At 42.9% G+C, this 25,071-nt stretch overlaps 1 protein-coding gene across 11 annotated transcripts in view; it reads left to right on the top strand.

The window, feature by feature from the left end:
• LOC109866584 (protein FAM49A) overlaps window positions 1–11,008 on the top strand; it is a 46,408-nt gene extending 35,400 nt beyond the window's left edge. For 4 of the 11 annotated variants that reach the window (XM_031800436.1, XM_031800434.1, XM_031800435.1 and 1 more), the window contains 11 exons: window positions 894–973; window positions 1,172–1,251; window positions 3,717–3,838; window positions 4,044–4,149; window positions 4,449–4,585; window positions 4,738–4,815; window positions 5,076–5,192; window positions 5,406–5,485; window positions 5,639–5,765; window positions 6,095–6,165; window positions 6,449–11,008. In XM_031800436.1, coding sequence (XP_031656296.1) covers window positions 1,179–1,251; window positions 3,717–3,838; window positions 4,044–4,149; window positions 4,449–4,585; window positions 4,738–4,815; window positions 5,076–5,192; window positions 5,406–5,485; window positions 5,639–5,765; window positions 6,095–6,165; window positions 6,449–6,512 — 975 coding nt within the window. In that variant the 5' untranslated portion in view covers window positions 894–973; window positions 1,172–1,178 and the 3' untranslated portion in view covers window positions 6,513–11,008. The remainder of the gene's footprint in view (window positions 1–893; window positions 974–1,171; window positions 1,252–3,716; window positions 3,839–4,043; window positions 4,150–4,448; window positions 4,586–4,737; window positions 4,816–5,075; window positions 5,193–5,405; window positions 5,486–5,638; window positions 5,766–6,094; window positions 6,166–6,448) is intronic. The other 7 variants (XM_031800438.1, XM_020455326.2, XM_031800441.1 and 4 more) reach the window with 3 other exon arrangements.
• The last annotated feature ends 14,063 nt before the right edge of the window (window positions 11,009–25,071 follow it).

The raw sequence follows: 25,071 nt of genomic DNA, 5'->3' as shown, positions 1-25,071 counted from the left end.
TTAGACCTTTAAATACACATGCACAGCCACACACACACTGTGAGACATGGAGGAGCCACTGTTGTTCCATTACACAGGCCTTGTACATGCATTCCATGAACACCTAACCACACAATTTAAACTCGCTAAATCACATCACTAGGCCTATATCTTGATGTTGTGTAGAGGACACCCTCGGTTAATACTGGAACGTTGCCACGTGCACTGAGAGAAACAAATAGTGGAATGTTGCCACGCGCACTGAGAGAACCTAATAGTGGAACGTTGCCACGCGCACTGAGAGAACCTAATAGTGGGATGTTGCCACGCGCACTGAGAGAACCTAATGGTTGGACGTTGCCACGCGCACTGAGAGAACCTAATGGTGGGACGTTGCCACGCGCTGGTGAGAGCAGGGGTTCCCAAACTCTGTCCTTGGGACCCCAGGGCCCTTCACAGCTCATGCAAACTATCAAAGCTTGATGATTAGTTGATTTATTTGAATCAGCTGTGTAGTGCTAGGGCAAAAACCAAAACCTGTCCTAAGGACAAAGTTTGGGCAACCCTGGGTTGGACAATGCTAGTGGACTGAATGTTTGACAGCGGTCTTTAGAAGAGTGTCTCTGTGAGGGAACCAATATTACCAGTCCTGCCTCTGAGATGTAGTCACTTTACACAATTATTGTCACTGTGGTTATCCAAGTCCCTATAAAAGGGAGAAACAAGTTGAAATAACCTTTTTGTTGGTGTGCTATGTACTGTGTAATGTATTCAAAGGGGATTACAAATGAATGCATTCTCTTTTTAATCCTTGAATGTTATTTCTACTCTTGAATCATTTGACACATTGCATTTGTGAATATATTTAAATGTGTCTAAAAGTATTTATTTTTGTTTTTATCATTTTTGATCAGGTTTGCTGGAATGGGTAATCTTCTAAAAGTCCTTACAAGGGAAATAGAGAACTATCCACATTTTTTCCTGGACTTTGAAAGTAAGTCTGAAGGAGGAGTGTGCAGGAGTTTGACGGGAGGTGTAAGCATGAAACGCTTCCCCCAGTCAGTCAGCAAGTGGTTTATATCTATGGGTCCCCTCTGGACATAAAGCCGTGTCTGCCTGTACCTGTACCTGACCTATCTCTAACACAACACACCTCTTTCTCTCTTTCTTCTCTGGCTTTCCTCTCTTTCAGAAACCAAATGGGGAATCTGTTGAAAGTGCTCACTTGCACTGAACTTGAGCAAGGACCAAACTTTTTCCTTGACTTTGAAAGTGAGCACAGCTATTGCCTGGCCTGTGTTCTTCCTTCTCTAGAGCTTTCCTTCTGTAGAGCTCCTTTACTAACCAGGGTTTGGGGACAGTTCCATTTCAATACGCTTCCAATTGCACAACTGAGAACAGTTATTTTCAATTAGGATAATTTTTTCATTGGCTGAATTGAACTGGAATTAATTCTGACCCTGTTACTAAGCTACCTGCATGTTTCGTAGTCTATGCTCCTAGAACAGCCCCTTGCTTGCCTATTGTCTCTCGTCTAATCAAGAGATCTGTTTTCAAGCGGTTTGTTTTTGTTGTTGCATGCACCTCATTTCCTCATGTCTAATGGCAGTAAATTATTCATTATCAACAAACAAAACTCAAACTGATGTTATCCTATTTGATGTTTAATATGTCCTGATGATGTCCTGACCTTTTCAGTGCTCTGCTTTTCCTGATTTAGTTGTCCTGGAGTAGAAAGCAGAACTAGGCCCAGATGTAGTTAGAGCTGGCATAGTCATCGTAAACCATAGCCTCATGTTATTGTAAATCGTGTAACATCTGGGTGTGGCTCGGCTGGATATCCATTGCTTCATTGCCTTGCAACTCTTCCTACATATGATATAGGCTAGAGACAGCAGCTGAACTGTTAACATAATAAAATATACTCTTGGCTTAAAAAATGACACGGAGACATGGGGGAAGCGCTCACACCAAGCATATTCCTTAGCAGTAGCCTATTCCACTCACACCAAGCATATTCCTTAGCAGTTGCCTATTCCACTCACGCCAAGCATATTCCTTAGCAGTAGCCTATTCCACTCACACCAAGCATATTCCTTAGCAGTTGCCTATTCCACTCACACCAAGCATATTCCTTAGCAGTAGCCTATTCCACTCACACCAAGCATATTCCTTAGCAGTTGCCTATTCCACTCACACCAAGCATATTCCTTAGCAGTAGCCTATTCCACTCACACCAAGCATATTCCTTAGCAGTTGCCTATTCCACTCACGCCAAGCATATTCCTTAGCAGTTGCCTATTCCACTCACGCCAAGCATATTCCTTAGCAGTTGCCTATTCCACTCACGCCAAGCATATTCCTTAGCAGTAGCCTATTCCACTCACGCCAAGCATATTCCTTAGCAGTAGCCTATTCCACTCACGCCAAGCATATTCCTTAGCAGTAGCCTATTCCACCTACCCCAAGCATATTCCTTAGTAGTAGCCTATTCCACTCAAACCAAGCATATTCCTTAGTAGTAGCCTATTCCACTCACACCAAGCATATTCCTTAGTAGTAGCCTATTCCACTCACACCAAGCATATTCCTTAGTAGTAGCCTATTCCACTCACGCCAAGCATATTCCTTAGTAGTAGCCTATTCCACTCACGCCAAGCATATTCCTTAGTAGTAGCCTATTCCACTCACGCCAAGCATATTCCTTGGCAGTAGCCTATTCCACTCACGCCAAGCATATTCCTTAGCAGTAGCCTATTCCACTCACGCTAAGCATATTCCTTAGCAGTAGCCTGTTCCACTCACGCTAAGCATATTCCTTAGCAGTAGCCTATTCCACTCACGCCAAGCATATTCCTTAGCAGTAGCCTATTCCACTCACGCCAAGCATATTCCTTAGCAGTAGCCTAATTCCTTCTCTTGTTTATCTACCATAGAGAAAGGGAATGTTTTACAATGCATTTACTCTTCACAGTCATAGTATTTTGACATCAACTGATGTTCTATGTTTAGTCTGTTGGGAAATAATGTAGGTTACTGACTGACTGTATGTGTGTTAGCTGCAGCTTCTAATATGAAAATGCTTTGAGTATGATTAAGAGCTTGCCATCTAAAGGGCAGCGCTATAAGCCGCTGCCTTCTGTAGCCTTGTAGGGAGCAGCAGGTCGTGCTGCTATTATACTGGCAGATCCCATGCTGCTCTTCTGTTTACCACAGAGTAGCCTTTCCCTGTCTCCTCGTGCTTAGATTATCTTTGAACCAGAGATATTCATGTTTATGTCATGCTTGCTGAATGTTTTACAATTCCCTCACTAAAGTATATTGTATCATGCTATTCGTTGCTGAGATTCTATTGTAAGCATTATACATGGTATTACTGTGTTAGAAAACGCCCTATGTATACATGCATGGTTGGTTTTTGACAACCAAACAAAGGCATACACATAGTTCCCAATTCCTGTTAAAGGACAGTTTGTATCACATAATCATTGAAAACCAAATTGTCATAATGTGTATGAGTTTAATGTCCACTCCAGTACAGTGTTGTTGTGTTGTCTATATGCTGCCTGCTAGCTAGCCAGGCTAACTGTTGTGTTGTCTATATGCTGCCTGCTAGCTAGCCAGGCTAACTGTTGTGTTGTCTATATGCTGCCTGCTAGCTAGCCAGGCTAACTGTTGTGTTGTCTATATGCTGCCTGCTAGCTAGCCAGGCTAACTGTTGTTGTGGTGTGTGTCAGATGCACAGCCCACAGACTGTGAGAGAGATGTATGGAACCAGGTGAACGCAGTGCTCCAGGACTCTGAGAGCATCCTCTCTGGCCTACAGGCCTACAAGGGAGCCGGACAGGAGATACGAGAGGTATGTATATCTACTGGATATGCTTACACACACACAGTCGTAGGCACAGGCTTTGCATATTCACACTCACTCAAACCTATAAATGTAAAGCTAAATTGATGATTTCATACCAGACATCTCAGAATGGTTTTCATTACTCAATTTTTTTAAATTCCATATAGATGATGTACATTTAACCATTGCGTCTGTCATTGTTTCCGCCCAGGCCATTCAGAACCCCAATGACATGATCCTACAGGAGAGAGCCTGGAACTCAGTCTGTCCCTTAGTCATACGACTCAAAAAGTTGTACGGCTTCTCGCTGAGACTAGGTAAGTCCAACCTTTATCCTTCCACGAAGAAGCACTTAGCGTGGCGGGGGATGACATTTTAATTACTATCAAAAGCCAATCAATTAAATGTTGGTATACTATTAATAGTATATTATATTTTTTTTTATGTTATCTTTTTCACATTGGAGACATGAAACATGTTTTAATTTTTTTTACACCCGTACCATTTTCCTCCTTCAGGTGTTTGAAGAGAGCCCTCCATAGCCTGCTGGAGAGCCTGGCGTGTTTAAAACTTACCTCATGTTTGTAATGTATTAACTGTGTTTCTTCTCCTGTAGAGAGGGCCCTTCAGAGCCTGCTGGAGTCCCTGACATGCCCCCCGTACACCCCCACCCAGCACCTAGAGAAGGAGCAGGCTCTGGCCAAACAGTTTGCTGAGATCCTTCACTTTACCCTGCGCTTCGACGAACTCAAGGTCAGTCACACACACACACACACACACACACACACGTAATTTCAAATGGTTAATTTCTGTACACAAGTGCCAAGTTAGCACCTATTTTATTCCCTCTTGACAAATAACACTTCCCATGTTGTCTGTTGGAACTAAATGAACTTAACTTTCAGATGAGAATTCCTGCCATCCAGAATGACTTCAGTTATTACAGGAGGACCATCAGCCGAAACAGGATAAACAACATGAATGTGAGTCTGAGAGAACTGTTGTCGGTCTAGGGTTGCAAAAAATCACGTAACTTTACCAATCTTCCAACAGGGATTTCTGAAAAACCTGGTCATTGGAAAGTTACCAGAATTTTGTGACCGTAGTCATGTCTGTTTTAGTCTGAATGTGACAGAATAGCTTGTCTAAGGCCTGGTTAGCAGTCCTCTGTTGACATCCACTCTCCTCTGCCTTGAAGCTAAAGATGGATCAGATGTTGACCCTCTTCCTGTTTTGTCTTTAGTTGGATATAGAGAGAGAGGTCAACAATGAGATGGCCAACAGAATGTCACTGTTCTACGCCGAGGCAACGCCCATGCTGAAAACCTTAAGCACAGCTACGACAAACTTCGTAACAGAGGTAAGAGACTTCCTTCTTATTGTTAGCTGCTCTGTGAAAAGAGTTGATGGTTAGATTTGTGTTAATTTAATAGCAGCAGTGTCTATTAGAGTTCAGTTGTGTTACTCCCTGTTCAGTCAGATTTTGAAGCAGGTGGGTGTTGTAAGTTAAGTCTGGTTCCCTCATTTCTTCAGTCTGATGATGGTTTGTGTTGTTACCTTGTTATATCTCCAGAACAAGACATTACCCCTGGAGAACACCACTGACGTTCTCAGTACAATGGCCAGTGTCTGTAAAGTCATGCTGGAGACACCGTGAGTTGACTTGATGTACTTTACCTGTAGACATTTTGCAGAGTGACTATATCCAGAGTGAGTCTGTTTATCAATGCCACGCTATAAACAACTGTTCAACGTGTACTGTGAATTGGCGTGTGTGTGTGTGTGTGTATCCCTCTCTCCCTCCAGAGACTACACGTGCCGGTTCAACAGTGAGGACACGCTGCTGTTTTGTATGAGAGTGATGGTTGGAGTCATCATCCTGTACGACCACGTCCATCCCAACGGAGCCTTCAACAAGTCCTCCAAGATAGACGTGAGAACCTCCTCTCTCACCTATACTGATAGTACAGGGCTGTTTACAGGGGAAGGTGACCTGGAGGTTACAGAAGGCTCCCAGTGTGGAGGAGTTGGTTAAAGCAGGAAACAAATTCTCATCCCATATGGAATAATACATCTTCTATACATACATCTTCTATACATACATCTTCTATACATACAGCGGCTACTGAAAGCCTGACGTTAGCATCATGTGTATCTCGCTGTTTTGTCTAAGTCATGCCAATGGAAAATGTGTGTCAATTTCTGTTTGAATGTTTTACATGTGTATCCAGAGTAATAGTGCATTTTGTTGTTTTTCATCAGATGAAGGGATGCATAAAGGTCCTGAAAGAACAGCCAGCAGATAATGTTGAAGGTCTCCTGAACGCCCTCAAGTAAGTCTCTATCCTCGCTTTAGTTTAGTACTTCTCTGATGTCTCACCTTATTCAGTTGAAATGCCAGATGATTTATAAATGGTATTGTGGTAGGAGTGCTCCTTAGCTTCCAATATTACTGAATGGTAGAGGGTGCTCTCTGGATTGCTCCCACGGCAATACAGCAAACAATCCCAAGGCACTTCTGTATATCTGTTAAAAACCTTCATTAAATTGGCTTATTTTGGTTAAAAACAAGCTAGGTGTTTCAGCCCTATGCCTTCATCCTGCTTTGTCTTTCAGGTTCACCACCAAACACCTGCACGACGAGTCCACTCCAAAAAACATCCGCTCCATGCTTCAGTAACGTTTTCATATGAAGAGGATCCATGTACTGACCTCAACGAAAGATGTATATGTTTACATAATTTAAAAGACTGGATGTTCATACTTGTGTATTTACATAGTCATTCCCTGCAAGTTACTGAAACGTATAGAACGTATTGCCTTTTACTGTTATTATGTTAACATTACCTTTCAGCCTTACAAACTGAGCTTGGCAAGTAGCATTTGGAGAAACAAGCACTCTGGTTGGTTCCTGTGACTGAGCCAAGCACTCTGGTTGGTTCCTGTGAGTGAGCGGGCGAATGAAAGGAGCTTCATCTGTGGTTTGTGTCAACAAAAGATGAATTCCAAATCAACTCCTAGCCTGGGGTGTATTCATTAGTCGGATTCCGTTTGCAAAGGAAACCGTTTACCGCAGCAACTAAACGGAAACAAACCGAGCAGACGGAACCAAACTTGGAGGGACCTACCTGCATGTGTCCAATAGAAACTCTTGTTTCTGTTGCAAAACGTTTTCCAATTGAAATAAACGTTTTCCGTTGCAAAACTTTTGCAAAGGAATCTGACATAATGAATACACCCCATGTTCCAGATCTGTTTGTCCTGTCTCCTGTGGATGGCAAGGTGAAGATAGTTCAACCCGACTCAATCCTCTCCTATCTACAAGAGTGCCTAGGAAGTAGGGGCTGGTTTGGAATTTAGCAAGGGATGTGTTGAGGGGAAAAAGTGATGGCTTTCATATAACATGTTCTCAGTAAGTTGGTGGACTCTGTGCCTTGTTGGCAAGAAAATGACAAAGGCAGTACGTGCCATAAGAAATAAACAGATCAACCAAATGTTTATTTTTTACCTGTATGACAGGAGGATTGGGACACAGTGTGATTTTAGGGGTTTTTCTTGTCTGTATTTGGGACTCTGTATCTAACAGAAATCTATTGTTCAAAAAAGCAGCTTTAAATCAAAACTGTCAGGTTATATTTAAGTGACACGGAGCGGCAAAAACAATTCCTTCCACCGCTTTTGTGATCTCTACTCCTGTAGTAGGATGGCGGTGATGATGATGAACCTTCTAGTCATTCTCCTTTCTACTGTAAGACCAGTCAGACTGTTGCCCCATTCTCTACCCCTATAGACCACCACAGTATGAGTCATAATACCCATAAAACCTAGCAGTCAAATAAGGAAATGGTTCCAATTGTTTTTCTACCATTAATTTTTCCTATAGGGGATTTTAGAAACACTTAAAATAAGGGCTGTCTTTCATGTAGGCTAACCCTGGTGTGAGTTTTAGATAAATGTTACATTTCTCTAGGACAAAGTGACTTTTATCAATATATTTGCCTCTATTTAATCCCCCCCAAATGAAATGCTAATTAGTTGCTATCATAAAGAACTACAAATGCCATGATGAGCTGGACTAGACTGCCAAATTTAGGCAAAGGTAGTTCATCCAGAGATTCTTATCTGTTAGCTAAATGTATTTAATAAATCAATTGGCTACATTTCTTTAAATTGACAATTCTGTGAACTGTCTTTTGAACGTTTTAAATTGACCGGTGGTGTACAAATACTTTAAAGTACTACTTAAGTAGTTTTGGGGGTATCTGTACTTTGCTGTTTATATTTTTGACAACTTTTAATTTGACTTCACTGCATTTCTAAAGAAAATAATGTACTTTTTACTTCATACATTTTCCCTGACACCCAAAAGTACTCATTACATTTTGAATGCTTAGTGGGATAGGAAATTTGTCCAATTCACACACTTATCAAGAAAACATCCCTGGTCATCCCTGCTGCCTCTGATCTGGCGAACTCACTAAAAACGAATAGTTTGGAAATTATGTCTAAGTTTGGAGAGTGCCCCTGGCTGTCCGTAAAAAAATATATATATATAGAATTGTGCCATCTGGTTTACTTAATATAAGGAATTTGAAATTATTTGTAGTTTTACTTTGATACTTAAGTATATTTAAAACCAAATACTTTTAGACTTTTCCTTAAGTATTTTACTGGGTGACTCACCTTTTAATTTTCTATCAAGGTTTCTTTACTTTTACTCAAGTATGACTATTGGGTCACTTTTTCCACCACTGAAATTGACACAATACCTCTTAGCACAGGTGTCAGCTAGAGATGACGTGCAGGAGTTTGTAGGGATTTGTAGTCTTGTATGATGTCTATTTTGATGCTAATTAGCATTTTATAATCTGAGAGTAAATAGGGCAGAATATATTGATAAGTCACCTTGTCCAAGAATGATTTTCACGGTTATCAAAATGCCACACCAGAGTAAGCCTAGACGAAAGACAGCTCTTATTTGAACTGTTTCTAATATCCCCTATGGGAAAAATGAATGGTGGGAAAACGATTGGAACCATTTCCTTGTTTGGCCTCTAGGTTCTATGGATGTTATGACACCTACTCTGTGGGACTCTATAGCTGAAGTGTACACTCGTTCCCTCCCCCATTGTTTTGGTGTATTGAGTACAGGGAGTTCTCACACCTGTCCATTCCATGAAGAGGTGTGTACCTTTACACACTTTGAGAAGTAGGGTTGGGAGTTGGACTGCGGTGAAAAATAAATCCCTGAAAATGTATCATTTCAGTATACAAAGTGCCATTCTGAAGAATAAAGCCTGGTCTCTATTTTAATTTTTTTCCTTTCATCCAAAATAGAAAGATATTTGTGTCACCTGATTTTGTTTGGATTGACTCTGTTTAAATCTGGAGTCTTGATTCGACGTTAGATGAACTATATGTCAGACTGTTGTTAAACCTGTAACTTCTGGTTTGTTTTGAGCTGCTCTTTGTGTAGACCATTGTTTCATGCTAATGAACGTTGACCAAAGGGCATTATAGGAGTATTCTCTAAACTCATTCAGCTTGTATACAATGGCGTATGTATATTTGACATGGTTCAGTGGTCAATTGAATTAATATAATTATTAACTGGAGAACAATATTGGAAAGTTGTGTACAAAACGGCAGGATTGTGAGTTGCGTCTCTAATGAAAATACATGGTGTTCTATGAATTGGAGGAAGTGTTGTTTGGTGATCTGACTTAACATATAGGTCAGACAATCGCATGTTAGGATTAATGACTTGTAGAAATCCTGTGGTGTGCTGCGGTCTCGCTCCTGTCTGTCCAGACGAACGTGGAATTTAAGATGGACTAGCTTTTTGGGTTACCGTACCACCGACTGCTCTGTCCGGACGAACGTGGAATTTAAGCTGTTTTAAGATGGACTAGCTTTTTGGGTTACCGTACCACCGACTGCTCTGTCCGGATGACCACTAAAGTACCCCCTCGTGCAGTAAGCCTATGGTGTAATGGGTCTTCTCAAGTACCCCCATGGGTCCTAGTACCCCCCCGTGCATTTAGCAGTAAGCCTATGGTGTAATGGGTCTTCTCAAGTACCCCCATGGGTCCTAGTACCCCTGGTTGGGAACCAATAGGCCATTGTCATGTTGAGCAGAATCCAAACAATGATTCTGCTCCTACCAATTCCATTTCTGCGTTTACATAGGGAGCCCAATTCTGATCTTTTGCCCAAGTATTGTCAAAGGATCTGATCTGATTGATCAAAGATTCAATTAGTGAAAAAAAGATCAGAATAAGTCTGCCTGTCTGAACGCAGCCAGTGAGTGACGGAGTTGGCATGATGTGACAAACAGACTGGCACTAAAGACTGACTACTAAATACTAGCTAAGCTTCTGCAAATGTATCCTGTTCACATTTTTCCTTATCAGAGAAAGACAAACCCAGGACCATTTTTAAAATGGGCTTTTCACTAGACTAAAGTAGCTTGTGCCTTTACTTGTCGCTAAGTCAGCAATATAGACACCAACCTCAGATAATTATGAATGAAATATATTTTATTAGACAGTAAATAGGATTTACAGTGCTAATGTGAAATGAGACAAATGGCTATAGATTTTGAAATCCATGCCAAATCAAAATACCTAGCTATATATTACTGTATCTATTTTGATACTTCATACACACTCTCCATCTGTGTACTCATCGTAATATAAAATACTAGTAACTAACATTTGTTGAACGACCATCAAATGTCCTCAGTGGATTTTAACATTCATGTTAATTGTTTATTTTCTATAGTTTCTGGTAATACATAATACATTGACAATTTAGACATACTTTTGTGTGAAGGACTATTTGTATATGCAATGAATGAATACTGTACATGGACAAGACATTCAGCTAAATGTACAGTATGATATTGATACAAATACTGAGGTTTATTTCCAAAACCAATTTCTGTCAAACCTCTGTCAGTATTGAACTCCAAAATGCCTTTTTCAGCCCAATATATGCTATTCTGATTATGGTGTGTTGAATGAAGCTCTATTGAATATAAAGAAGGGGGGGAAAGTTAACTGACAACTGTTTCATAGTTTGGAACGCTGGTTCAATGTTTCTAAATGGCTTTAGCTTTATATTGCATATTGAATGGGTGTGTGAACTGAAAATAAAACTGCTACATTTCCTGCACCTGCGTTTGTTCTAATGAATATTGTATTTACATTTTCCAGGCGTAGCCATATGTTTTTATATTATGTATTTCTGTCATAATGAAACTTAGTGTCCTCTTGACATGGGATTTACATCATCATGTTTACCTTCATTTCCACTATCAGTCCATCTACCCAGTACTGTGTTGGTTGAACAGCTTCTTTTCTGATTCTCCCTCCTCCCAATTGCCTCTGTCCCTGTAGTCTGCAGTGCTGTTTGGCGTCTGAGTACTGCAGTACTTAAGTGCTCCACAGGGTGGCGATATGAGGATCCACCACTGGAAGCTGGTAGTTGTGGTGTTGCTAAAAAACCCAAAACATGTACGTGAATGATATTGTGCATCTACTGTATCACATAAAGAAAGCTTTGATTGAATAAGAATGTAATGTCACATGTTGCCTTGGACAGAGAGACTTCAGCACAGACAAAGGATTCTTATTTGATGGAGAGCTTTATCATTCTGCTATAGTTCCACCAAGAATGTGCATTGAAGGAATTGGTCTTACTAGGTGTGATCCTGTGACCTTTGATGAAAGGAAGGAGCAAAAGAAGGTGGAAGGAAGGAAAGATGCATTTTAAACATGCAGGTCATAGTGTTTCATACTGGTGTGATCCTGTGTGTCCTCATTGATGCCCTCAGTCTTTCCTGTCCGAGTCTGGGCACCGCTCACCTCCCCGGACCAGGACGTATCCCAGTGTTCCATTGGTTAGACCGAGACAAGATACTCCAGGCTCCGTGTGGCCCGCTGGGGGCGGAAACGATTCTGCTGCTCTGTTCCAGAACTTGGACTCAAGTCCAAAGACAGGAACATCTAAGAGGGACAACCGATGCAGACTATATTTGTGGTGTACTGTATGGTGTACTGGACTGGATGGTGTACTGTTCTGTATGGTGTACTGCAAGCTTTACTGTACTGTATGGTGTCCTGCAAGCTGTACTGTACTGTATGGTGGACTATAAGATCTACTGGACTGTATGGTGTACTGCAAGCTGTACTGTATGGTGGACTGTAAGATGTACTGTACTGTATGGTGTACTGTTCTGTATGGTGTACTGTACTGTATGGTGGACTGTAAGATGTGCTGTACTGTATGGTGGACTGTAAGATGTGCTGTACTGTATGGTGGACTGTACTGTATGGTGTACTGTACTGTAAGATGTGCTGTACTGTATGGTGGACTGTACTGTATGGTGTACTGTAAGATGTGCTGTACTGTATGGTGGACTGTACTGTATGGTGGACTGTAAGATGTACTGTACTGTATGGTGTACTGTAAGATGTGCTGTACTGTATGGTGTACTGTACTGTATGGTGGACTGTACTGTATGGTGGACTGTAAGATGTGCTGTACTGTATGGTGGACTGTACTGTATGGTGGACTGTGAGATGTGCTGTACTGTATGGTGTACTGTACTGTATGGTGGACTGTAAGATGTGCTGTACTGTATGGTGGACTGTACTGTATGGTGTACTGTACTGTATGGTGTACTGTAAGATGTGCTGTACTGTATGGTGGACTGTACTGTATGGTGTACTGTACTGTAATGTGGACTGTACTGTATGGTGGACTGTACTGTATGGTGGACTGTACTATATGGTGGACTGTAAGATGTGCTGTACTGTATGGTGTACTGTACTGAATGGTGTACTGTACTGTATGGTGGACTGCAAGCTGTACTGTATGGTGGACTGTAAGATGTGCTGTACTGTATGGTGGACTGTACTGTATGCTGTACTGTATGGTGGGCTGTACTGTATGGTGGACTGTACTGTATGGTGTACTGTACTGTATGGTGTACTGTAAGATGTGCTGTACTGTATGGTGGACTGTACTGTATGGTGGACTGTACTGTATGGTGGACTGTACTGTATGGTGGACTGTACTGTATGGTGGACTGTAAGATGTGCTGTACTGTATGGTGTACTGTACTGAATGGTGGACTGTACTGTATGGTGGACTGTACTGTATGGTGGACTGCAAGCTGTACTGTATGGTGGACTGTAAGATGTGCTGTACTGTATGGTGGACTGTAAGATGTGCTGTTCTGTATGGTGGACTGTAAGATGTACTGTATGGTGTACTGTATGATGTACTGTATGGTGGACTGTACTGTATGGTGGACTGTAAGATGTACTGTATGGTGGACTGTAAGATGTACTGTATGGTGGACTGTACTGTATGGTGGACTGCAAGCTGTACTGTATGGTGGACTGTAAGATGTACTGTATGGTGTACTGTTCTGTATGGTGGACTGCAAGCTGTACTGTATGGTGGACTGTAAGATGTACTGTATGGTGTACTGCAAGCTGTACTGTATGGTGTACTGTATGGTGGACTGCAAGCTGTACTGTATGGTGTACTGTACTGTACTGTACTGTATGGTGGACTGTAAGATGTACTGTATGGTGTACTGCAAGCTGTACTGTATGGTGTACTGTACTGTACTGTATGGTGGACTGTAAGATGTACTGTATGGTGTACTGCAAGCTGTACTGTATGGTGTACTGTATGGTGGACTGTACTGTACTGTACTGTACTGTATGGTGGACTGCAAGCTGTACTGTATGGTGGACTGCAAGCTGTACTGTATGGTGTACTGTACTGTACTGTACTGTATGGTGGACTGTAAGATGTACTGTATGGTGTACTGCAAGCTGTACTGTATGGTGTACTGTATGGTGGACTGCAAGCTGTACTGTATGGTGTACTGTACTGTACTGTATGGTGGACTGTAAGATGTACTGTATGGTGTACTGCAAGCTGTACTGTATGGTGTACTGTACTGTATGGTGGACTGTAAGATGTACTGTATGGTGTACTGCAAGCTGTACTGTATGGTGTACTGTATGGTGGACTGCAAGCTGTACTGTATGGTGTACTGTACTGTATGGTGGACTGTAAGATGTACTGTATGGTGTACTGCAAGCTGTACTGTATGGTGTACTGTACTGTACTGTATGGTGGACTGTAAGATGTACTGTATGGTGGACTGTACTGTACTGTATGGTGTACTGCAAGCTGTACTGTATGGTGGACTGTAAGATGTACTGTATGGTGGACTGTACTGTACTGTATGGTGGACTGTAAGATGTACTGTATGGTGGACTGTACTGTTCTGTATGGTGTACTGTATGGTGGACTGTAAGATGTACTGTATGGTGGACTGTACTGTACTGTATGGTGTACTGGAAGCTGTACTGTATGGTGTACTGTACTGTACTGTATGGTGGACTGTAAGATGTACTGTATGGTGTACTGCAAGCTGTACTGTATGGTGTACTGTACTGTATGGTGGACTGCAAGCTGTACTGTATGCTGTACTGTACTGTATGGTGGACTGTAAGATGTACTGTATGGTGTACTGCAAGCTGTACTGTATGGTGTACTGTACTGTACTGTATGGTGGACTATAAGATGTACTGTATGGTGTACTGCAAGCTGTACTGTATGGTGTACTGTACTGTATGGTGGACTGCAAGCTGTACTGTATGGTGTACTGTACTGTACTGTATGGTGGACTGTAAGATATACTTTATGGTGTACTGCAAGCTGTACTGTATGGTGTACTGTACTGTAAGTTGGACTGTAAGATGTACTGTATGGTGGACTGGACTGTAAGTTGGACTGTAAGATGTACTGTATGGTGGACTGGACTGTAAGATGTACTGTATGGTGGACTGGACTGTGGACTGTATGGTGTACTGTACTGTATGGTGGACTGTACTGTAAGTTGGACTGTAAGATGTACTGTATGGTGTACTGGACTGTGGACTGTATGGTGTGCTGTACTGTATGGTGGACTGTACTGTATGGTGGACTGTACTGTATGGTGGACTGTAAGATGTGCTGTACTGTATGGTGGACTGTACTGTATGGTGGACTGCAAGCTGTACTGTATGGTGTACTGTACTGTATGGTGGACTGCAAGCTGTACTGTATGGTGGACTGTAAGATGTGCTGTACTGTATGGTGGACTGTAAGATGTGCTGTTCTGTATGGTGGACTGCAAGCTGTACTGTATGGTGGACTGTAAGATGTACTGTATGGTGGACTGTAAGATGTACTGTATGGTGGACTGTAAGATGTACTGTATGGTGTACTGGACTGTGGACTGTATGGTGTGCTGTACTGTATGGCGTGCTGTACTGTATGGCGTACTGTACTGTATGGCGTGGTGTACTGTGGTGTACTGTGGTGTACTGTATGGTGTACTGTATGGCGTATGGTGTAGTGTATGGTGTACGGTGTACTGTATGGTGTATTGTGGTGTATGCAGTACTGTATGTCTACATGTTATAGTGTCTGTATTGTCCATGTCCATGTCGTAAGTTGTCAAATGAGAGAATTAGTGAACTACTTATTGTATTATTTACAAGATATTTAGGTGTTTTATCGTTTAGTTTGGTATTTCTGTAGATGGAAACACTTAGAATTTTCTCTGCCTCTCCCCTGAAGCAGCATCCGTGTTTTTGTCCTCACTGACACACACACACACACACACACACAGTCCCCTGGGTAGTGTATTAACATACATTTCCATATGAAGTCTGTTCCATATGCATGATGCCTCTGGTGTATGGGTTGGTTCATCTCCTTGTGGGGGACCTAAAATAACCTCAATTCCCCACAAGGATAGTAAAACAAGGAAAATTCTCTCTTGTGTGGTCATTTCCCATGCCATCATGAGGACAAAAGCTATTTTAAGGTTAGGGTTACGGTTAGAATCAGGGTTAGTGTTTTAGGGTTATGGGTTAGGGAAAATAGGATTTTCAATGGAAATTAGAGGTCCCCATGAGGATAGAAAAACAACTGTGTCACATTCTATTAAGAGGTGCTTACTAGTGAATGGCTGCAGACAGCTCTTATTTGTGTTGATTGGCTTGGCCTCATGTAGTTTATAATTGTATTTCGACAGCTCTTTATTCGTTGTATTGTCTGGCTTGGCCTGGTTGGTGATGATCACCCCGCTGTTCTTTACTTAGATCATGTCACAGGAACACCAGGTGAATTTACATGGGAATTTTTTACCTAATTACTCTGATGTGCTGATTTGTTCAATTCAATACAACTGTATTTATCCCAGGCCACAGGTGCAGTGCATGATAGGTTGTGCTTTCATTTGGGAATGAATGCAATGGTATAGTAAATGCTTTGTATTTTAAGACTGATGTAAATGTCACTATACACACACACACACACACACACACACACACACAAACTACCAGAGGAAGTGTTCTTACGCCATGCTCTATGGAGTCCAGATTCTCCAGATAGTTCAATCTCAGTGTCAGTGGGGTGTATGTCTGTACCCCTCCAAGGGGGCAGCCCCTAAGGCTGGGACCCCCTTGTGGTGCTGCCATCGCCCATCTCTCACTGGACAGAGGGTGTGGAAAGCACCTCCTCTGAGGATACTTTCTTATTGGTCTAAGGTCACAGCGTTTATGGACCTCTGGGATGATGAACTACTGCTTTGAGGGAGTCTGAACACACACACACACAGGAACTGGGTCTGTTCCTTACAGGTCGTTTTAAACACTGTCCAGGCCCCCAGTCACTCACCTTAGGTTTGCCGATGTGGAACTCCAGTACTGTCTATGTAGTCTCTTCCAGACTCCCTGTTCAAACGGTGTGGGGGAAAGTTGATACACCAGCCCAATCTGAGACACTCGGGCTTCCACAGCTGGTCCAACTCAACTATACCCTCCCAGTGCCAACTCAGGTATACAGTATACATGGGGTATGGCATAATACAGTATATTAAAGTGTGGTTTGGTATGTATTCGTCATAAATCTCCTGTGACGATCTGAAGAATCAGGTTACAGTGGGTCCCCTCTACAGCGTGCTCTCTCTTGTAGAGGGGGAGAGCGGGAAGTCTGCTGTTTTATGGGGGTCGGAAAATACGCTGCCTCTATGCTCTGTTGTGTTTGAGATTGGAATGTAAACTATTTAATTAAAGAAATGTATCTTTTTGAAAATGTGGGAGTGATCCGTGGACACTTAAGGGACAGTCATGTCGAGTGTGTTTCATTTGGTGATCTCATGAAGGTACAGGAAACACACATTACTGTGTCTCTGGTTGTGTACACTTCTCAATTCTGGGGTTTACATCTAAATGTTATGGAACGTATTTAATTACATAAACTATTTGTGAAAAGATTAAATGTGATGTTAGCCTTCTAAATGAGAGTATAGATTTTCATATAAAGTTGACCTAGTTAGTGGCCACGCCCCTGTGAGTATGGACATGTACATCGTCGTCATAGAGCCACCCTTTCTTCCACAGAGTATAAAACCACTTCCAACCAAATTTACATCAGATCAGAAAACATGAAGAGGTAGGTGCAGTTGAAGTCGGAAGTTTACATACACTTAGATTGCAGTTATTAAAACTCGTTTTTCAACCACTCCACACATTTCTTGTTAATAAACTACAGTTTTGGCAAGTCTGTTAGGACATCTACTTCGTGTATGACACAAGTAATTTTTCCAACAATTGTTTACTAAAATAAATTATTCTTTCAATAAGAGGTGAAATGAGATGTCAATCAGCCTCAAACTGCCAGTAGCAAATTACATTTTGGGCTGGCACCCGGGGTGGCCAATCAGATGTCAGGGGTGTCCAGTGCCACCCCGGACACCCCTCTGGCTCCGCCCCTGTACCTCGGGTCAGCGGCACCGAGGTACAGGGGCGGCAAACTTTGTTGCAGGCAAACTTTTAGCAAGCTATTCATACTAAATCAGTTGTCCCTGCCCCTGCCTGGTGCCAACAGATGCAGCTTCAGGCTCAGTAGCCCTGTCTCCCCATCCCCATACCCCTGAACCAGCCCTGTCTCCCCATCCCCCTGAACCAGCCCTGTCCCCCCATCCCCATACCCCTGAACTAGCCCTGTCTCCCCATCCCCATACCCCTGAACCAGCCCTGTCTCCCCATCCCCATACACCTGAACCAGCCCTGTCTCCCCATCCCCATCCCCATACCCCTGAACCAGCCCTGTCTCCCCATCCCCATACACCTGAACCAGCCCTGTCTCCCCATCCCCATACACCTGAACCAGCCCTGTCTCCCCATCCCCATACACCTGAACCAGCCCTGTCTCCCCATACCCCTGAACCAGCCCTGTCTCCCCATCCCCCTGAACCAGCCCTGTCTCCCCATCCCCCTGAACCAGCCCTGCCTCCCCATCCCCATACCCCTGAACCAGCCCTGTCTCCCCATCTCCCCATCCCCCTGAACCAGCCCTGCCTCCCCATCCCCATACCCCTGAACCAGCCCTGCCTCCCCATACCCATACCCCTGAACCAGCCCTGTCTCCACATCCCCATACCCCTGAACCAGCCCTGTCTCCACATCCCCATACCCCTGAACCAGCCCTGTCTCCACATCCCCATACCCCTGAACCAGCCCTGTCTCCACATCCCCATACCCCTGAACCAGCCCTGTCTCCACATCCCCATACCCCTGAACCAGCCCTGTCTCCCCATCCCCATACCCCTGAACCAGCCCTGTCTCCCCATACCCCTGAACCAGCCCTGTCTCCCCATACCCCTGAACCAGCCCTGTCTCCCCATACCCCTGAACCAGCCCTGTCTCCCCATCCCCATACCCCTGAACCAGCCCTGTCTCCCCATACCCCTGAACCAGCCCTGTCTCCCCATCCCCATACCCCTGAACCAGCCCTGTCTCCCAACTGAAAGAGGAGGTGAGCAGCATTGTGTTGAATGACATGTCAGTGGCATAATTGCAGGTACTGCAATGCATTGAGGACAGGAATGTGATTCTCCAGTCAGGAAAAATTGCACTTGACACAGAGTCAGCCAATATCAGAGTCTTAAAGGAAGAGATGCAGGCTCTTAGAGATGGATGGGAGACTCTCCTGTCTGAGGCAACACTGATTGCTACGCAAATGGATGTTGCACCTCAATTTAGCAAGGAACACAGTCGCCAGAGGAAAAGGAAGAGATTCCATGATGAGACTTCTGAAGAGGAGACAGCTCAGGACAGTGCAGCAACGGTGTTTCAGAACAGTGTTTTTTTACTGCTATGGACAACATCATAAGTGACTTGGACACTAGGTTCCACACCACTGCAAAAATTGTAGAATCATTTTCTGCTGTTCTGAAAGTTGGGCAGATTAGTGAGGATGAAGTCCCTTCTGTGTGCCAACCACTGATCATGAAGTATTCCAGAGATCTTACACCTGAGTTTCAACATGAAGTAAGACACCTGAACACTGTATATGCTGCCACTTTCCCTCCTAACTTGTCCCCTCTTAGTCTCCTGACACCTGAACACTGTATATGCTGCCACTTTCCCTCCTAACTTGTCCCCTCTTAGTCTCCTGACACCTGAACACTGTATATGCTGCCCCTTTCCCTCCTAACTTGTCCCCTCTTGGTCTCCTGAATGCAATTTGTAAGATGCAGCTGCAAAGCATTTTGGGAGAAGTGTGCATTGCTCTACGTATATTTTGCACCCTGCCTGTGACTGTTGCTGGTGGCGAGAGAGCTTTCAGTAAACTAAAACTAAATTTGTTTTGCACAATCAAGACCCCAAGTGGAAGAAACCTATTGATTTGGTGACCACTTGACCTTTCCTCTAGCGCCACCATCAGGCCTTTTCATTTCCATTTTGTTTTCCATTTTCCATTTCCACTTTTACAGCTGCTTATTTTCTAGTTGGTATGTATACTTAGTTCAGAAATCTACTGCTGATTTTATTATTTTGTTTGTTATATCATTCTATAGATAATGTTCATTTATTTTAATTGAAAAGGTTGATGTATATTTAAGTTATATTTATTTTAAGTTATTCATTAATGTTAAGAACATTTTCCGTTCAATAATTGTACCATTAAAATGATATTTAGACTGTAAAAGATGGCTTTTAGCACGTCTTATAGAGGGTGTCAGTCTTGCATCAGATAGTGAATTCCACTGGATGCAGAATGTTGCATGCATGTCTGCACAGTGTTATATTTTCACAGCTCACTGTCAGTAAATATCGTACAGTAGATATTGGATTACAAGAGAGTTGCAAGCCTGCAAAGGTAGAGTTATTTAAAGCTTTGAATGGGTCGATTGGGTTCTGGAGATGTGTGGTTACAGCAAGATGTGTGGTTGCACAGGGTTGGTGTGGCCTGTGGTGGTGGGGCCCAATGTGATATCTTTTCATGAGGCCCAAAATCCATAGCGGCGTCCCTGCCTAGGGTTCACCTCCCCTCTCTATAAACCCTGTCACTGTCGCTGCTTTGCGTCGTCAAGAGCAACGACATGAGCGGCACAAACACCGCTTGACACACAAGGGTGGCGCTGTTGCCACCGACCGAAATACAAACCACACACAAGGAGCCGTATGCATGTGCTTCGTGTTGTAATATGAAGTAATAACTATTACTATTTACACGTGTGTGTGCCCCACTAAAGGCCTCTTCCTGGAATAAAATAAACACATCAAAAATAGAGAGATATGTTATCCACATCGTTTTTATTCTATTCCAGGTAGGCCTTCAGCCCTATGAATATGTTGTAATATTTACCTTAGCCTACTAAAAACAAAATACTATTTGTGTGACACAAATGTGTAAAACTAATTCAAAAAGTAAATTTGTCATTTCAAAACTGAAATTGTATTTTGTTTTCAGTAGGCTAAGGTAAATATTAGAACATATTCATAGGGCTACAGACAACTACTGCAAGATAGGTCCACAGATGATGCAATCTCAACCACACTGCACACCGCCCTAACCCATCTGGACAAGAGGAATACCTATGTGAGAATGCTGTTCATCGACTACAGCTCGGCATTCAACACCATAGTACCCTCCAAGCTCGTCATCAAGCTCGAGACCCTGGGTCTCGACCCCGCCCTGTGCAACTGGGTACTGAACTTCCTGACGGGCCGCCCCCAGGTGGTGAGGGTAGGCAACAACATCTCCTCCCCGCTGATCCTCAACACTGGGGCCCCACAAGGGTGCGTTCTGAGCCCTCTCCTGTACTCCCTGTTCACCCACGACTGCGTGGCCATGCACGCCTCCAACTCAATCATCAAGTTTGCGGACGACACAACAGTGGTAGGCTTGATTACCAATAACGACGAGACGGCCTACAGGGAGGAGGTGAGGGCCCTCGGAGTGTGGTGTCAGGAAAATAACCTCACACTCAACGTCAACAAAACTAAGGAGATGATTGTGGACTTCAGGAAACAGCAGAGGGAACACCCCCCCCATCCACATCGATGGAACAGTAGTGGAGAGGGTAGCAAGTTTTAAGTTCCTCGGCATACACATCACAGACAAACTGAATTGGTCCACTCACACAGACAGCATCGTGAGGAAGGCGCAGCAGCGCCTCTTCAACCTCAGGAGGCTGAAGAAATTCGGCTTGTCACCAAAAGCACTCACAAACTTCTACAGATGCACAATCGAGAGCATCCTGACGGGCTGTATCACCGCCTGGTACGGCAACTGCTCCGCCCACAACCGTAAGGCTCTCCAGAGGGTAGTGAGGTCTGCACAACGCATCACCGGGGGCAAACTACCTGCCCTCCAGGACACCTACACCACCCGATGCTACAGGAAGGCCATAAAGATCATCAAGGACATCAACCACCCGAGCCACTGCCTGTTCACCCCGCTGTCATCCAGAAGGCGAGGTCAGTACAGGTGCATCAAAGCTGGGACCGAGAGACTGAAAAACAGCTTCTATCTCAAGGCCATCAGACTGTTAAACAGCCACCACTAACATTGAGTGGCTACTGCCAACACACTGTCAATGACACTGACTCTACTCCAGCCACTTTAATCATGGGAATTGATGGGAAATGATGTAAATATATCACTAGCCACTTTAAACAATGCTACCTTATATAATGTTACTTACCCTACATTATTCATCTCATATGCATACGTAGATACTGTACTCTATATCATCGACTGCATCCTTATGTAATACATGTATCACTAGCCACTTTAACTACGCCACTTGGTTTACATACTCATCTCATATGTATATACTGTACTCGATATCATCTACTGTATCTTGCCTATGCTGCTCTGTACCATCACTCATTCATATATCCTTATGTACATATTCTTTATCCCCTTACACTGTGTATAAGACAGTAGTTTTTTTGGAATTGTTAGTTAGATTACTTGTTCGTTATTACTGCATTGTCGGAACTAGAAGCACAAGCATTTCGCTACACTCGCATTAACATCTGCTAACCATGTGTATGTGACAAATAAAATTTGATTTGATTTGAGATAGAAAAGGCATTGGTTTAAATTGGCGCGTCCGCGTTTAATGCGCGCTCTCGCTCTTCGATAACATTATCGCCTTCGTAAACCGATAGGAGAGGAGGAGAGGAGTGGGCAGAGGAGTGGGCTGTTCACTCATTGTTACGGGCTCCGTGAGTGGGAAAACCCCGACACGTAGAAAAAAAACTGCCGACAGAAAGGTAAATCTTATTTGATTATGTTTTCTGTCACTCGCCTAAATATTGTATGTTTATTGCAAACACATGTAGCCTATTGCCAATACCGCTGGTACTAACAATTTACCATCGGAATACGCTTGTAGTGATTCAGTTTATGTAGACTAGCCTTCATACATTAAACATCAATTGAGACTAAGAAGCTCAACCGTCATCTTTTGTTCTGCTACATTTGATTTTGTCTGAATGGATAACATTGGTTTGGCCATTACACCGTCGGTGGAGTGGCCAGCTGGCTTTGACAAATAAAAACGACTACACTTTTATGTCGTCACTGTTGTGTCTACCGGTAGTTTTGTAACATTGTTCTAAGCATGTTATGCACAAAAAGCCAGCCGAAGGCGTGAGTAAATGCTATTACTCACAGTAATTTGACTACATTACCGGTATATACATTTTTTTCGTATCACATATTGTGTCAACATTTTGGTCATCTTACCTGTCATATTTGAAAGTGCACGCTGTTCTTTAGTAATAATGGCATGGTAGCGGTAGTAAAGAATGCTGTGGAAAAGAGCTTTTGCGAATCATTCTCTTCCTACAGGGTGTGTGCATATTTACAGAGACAAGATACAATGCACATTTCTGTGCTATAACTGTGTTATTAGAAGTGCTGCTGTCTTTTTCTATGTCGGTCCATTAGACAATGTTCACTGAAGTTCACTAATTAAATTATGATAGAGACCTCTGATCATTCACTGTTAACGGTTCATACACATTTTCCACTACTTTTAACCAAATGTTCATGACTATCATTATAGCCTACACGAACACGTAAGCATTATTGACACTGGAAGGCTGCTGTGTATAATCCCATGTAGTTGTGTCTTTTGATCCAACCCTGAAACACCCACGTCTGCTTATCAAGGTCCTCCGCATCCATGTGAGGTCCTGTTGAGCGGTTGATGTTTGGGCTGCACACACATGAGCTATCCTGGAGAATGGTTGACACCCTTGATATAAAACATTTCAACATTAGAACCAAATACTTTTGTCTTTATAAAATAATTCAATGAATCAGGGATCAAATGGATAAGGTAGGCTACTTCAAAGCAAGGTATCTAACTAGACATGTTTATATATAAGGCTCGTATATTCATGTTTCAGGGGAGATCTATGCACAGCAAGTTATTTGTCAATTCGTTTATTAGAATATTTTGTACGTTTTCGTAATTACATGGCTACTGTTTAATAGAGGTGAATCATAGCTTTCCAATGGTGCAGATTTATTTAGTGCCAGTGGAAAGGCGACAACCACATGAGTGCTTAGTTAGCTATGGTTAACTAGCGTGACAACTGCTACAAGTTCTGTTTTGAATTGGCTATCTAGTTGTCTGTCATTATTTTATACGTGCTGCTGAAATGTCGCGCTCTCTCTCCTTGGGCAACGGGCCAGTCGCACTGGCACACACACACACACACACACACAATCACTAAAGGGTCATTTCGATAATGGCTGATATGTAGATTTTTAAATGATTGATAATATTACAATTCTATTCCTTCATGAATTTCATTAACAAAAATATTTTAAACACATTTCCATCATCTTTTCAGGATTTACAACCCGTCATGTGACAGTTTGGAACAGCGTATCATGCGCATTCAGGTTGGCAAAGAGATTCACAGATTAGCGGCAAATAAACTTGAACAAAGCATAATCAGGAAATTAATGCCCACTTTCCATTGCTCTTTAATGCATATCCCGCCTTCATTCTGCTTTGATAAACCTTTTTTTTTGCCTCAGTCTGTAAATCTGGACCGGCGATAATCTACTTTGTTTTATAGAGTAGCTGGTACAAAATTCCCCAAAACTGTGAAGTGCTGGTATGGCGCTCCGGACAGCTCCTGCCCAAGTAAAGCACTGACTACGATGGTAGCCGTAGCCTACTGTTACTACATAGATAGAATTAGTTTACAAATTTGACAAATTAATTTATTCCATATCCACATACCATATTCTAATTGTCATGAAAGGACAATAATGGATCATTTTTTCTAAAGAGCCACTTAAAATATTGAGCAAAGATGTCAAATTAATTTTAGTCAGGTCGAGTGCAGTTATTGACATTTGCAATCAGGTATTATTCAGGCTACAATGTACTTAATTGTTTCTGTCTATTTTTGCCCCAGATCCCTTGACATCTACACCTATTGCAGGGATCCACTCTCTGACCTAAATCATTGTTTATAACCTGTGTATGTGGTGAGAAGGGGACTCCTGTGGTCAGCCAACCCAAAGCCAGGCCTCATGCTTAGGTGATGAAAATCCTATGATTCAACAGGGTGATGGAGACAGTCAGCCTCAGCCATGGCAGCCATCTTTTTACACACACAGACTGGTACACTCTGAGACCAGGAACAGGGCCAGTCTTTCCCCTAATCGCCACTTACCTGTATCCCAACACTTTGCTCTCCATCACCGACCTACTGCTTTGTGAATGATGCTGATGATTCAGCCTGTCCCTGTCCGCAGCCTGGGTTCTTCCCTAACCCTGTCCCTGTCCTCAGCCTGGGTTCTTCCCTGTCCCTGTCCTCAGCCTGGGT

The sequence above is a fragment of the Oncorhynchus kisutch genome, linkage group LG21 (genome assembly GCF_002021735.2).
Source record: "Oncorhynchus kisutch isolate 150728-3 linkage group LG21, Okis_V2, whole genome shotgun sequence".
Lineage (NCBI taxonomy): Eukaryota > Metazoa > Chordata > Actinopteri > Salmoniformes > Salmonidae > Oncorhynchus > Oncorhynchus kisutch.
This window is presented reverse-complemented; position numbering and strand designations above follow the sequence as displayed.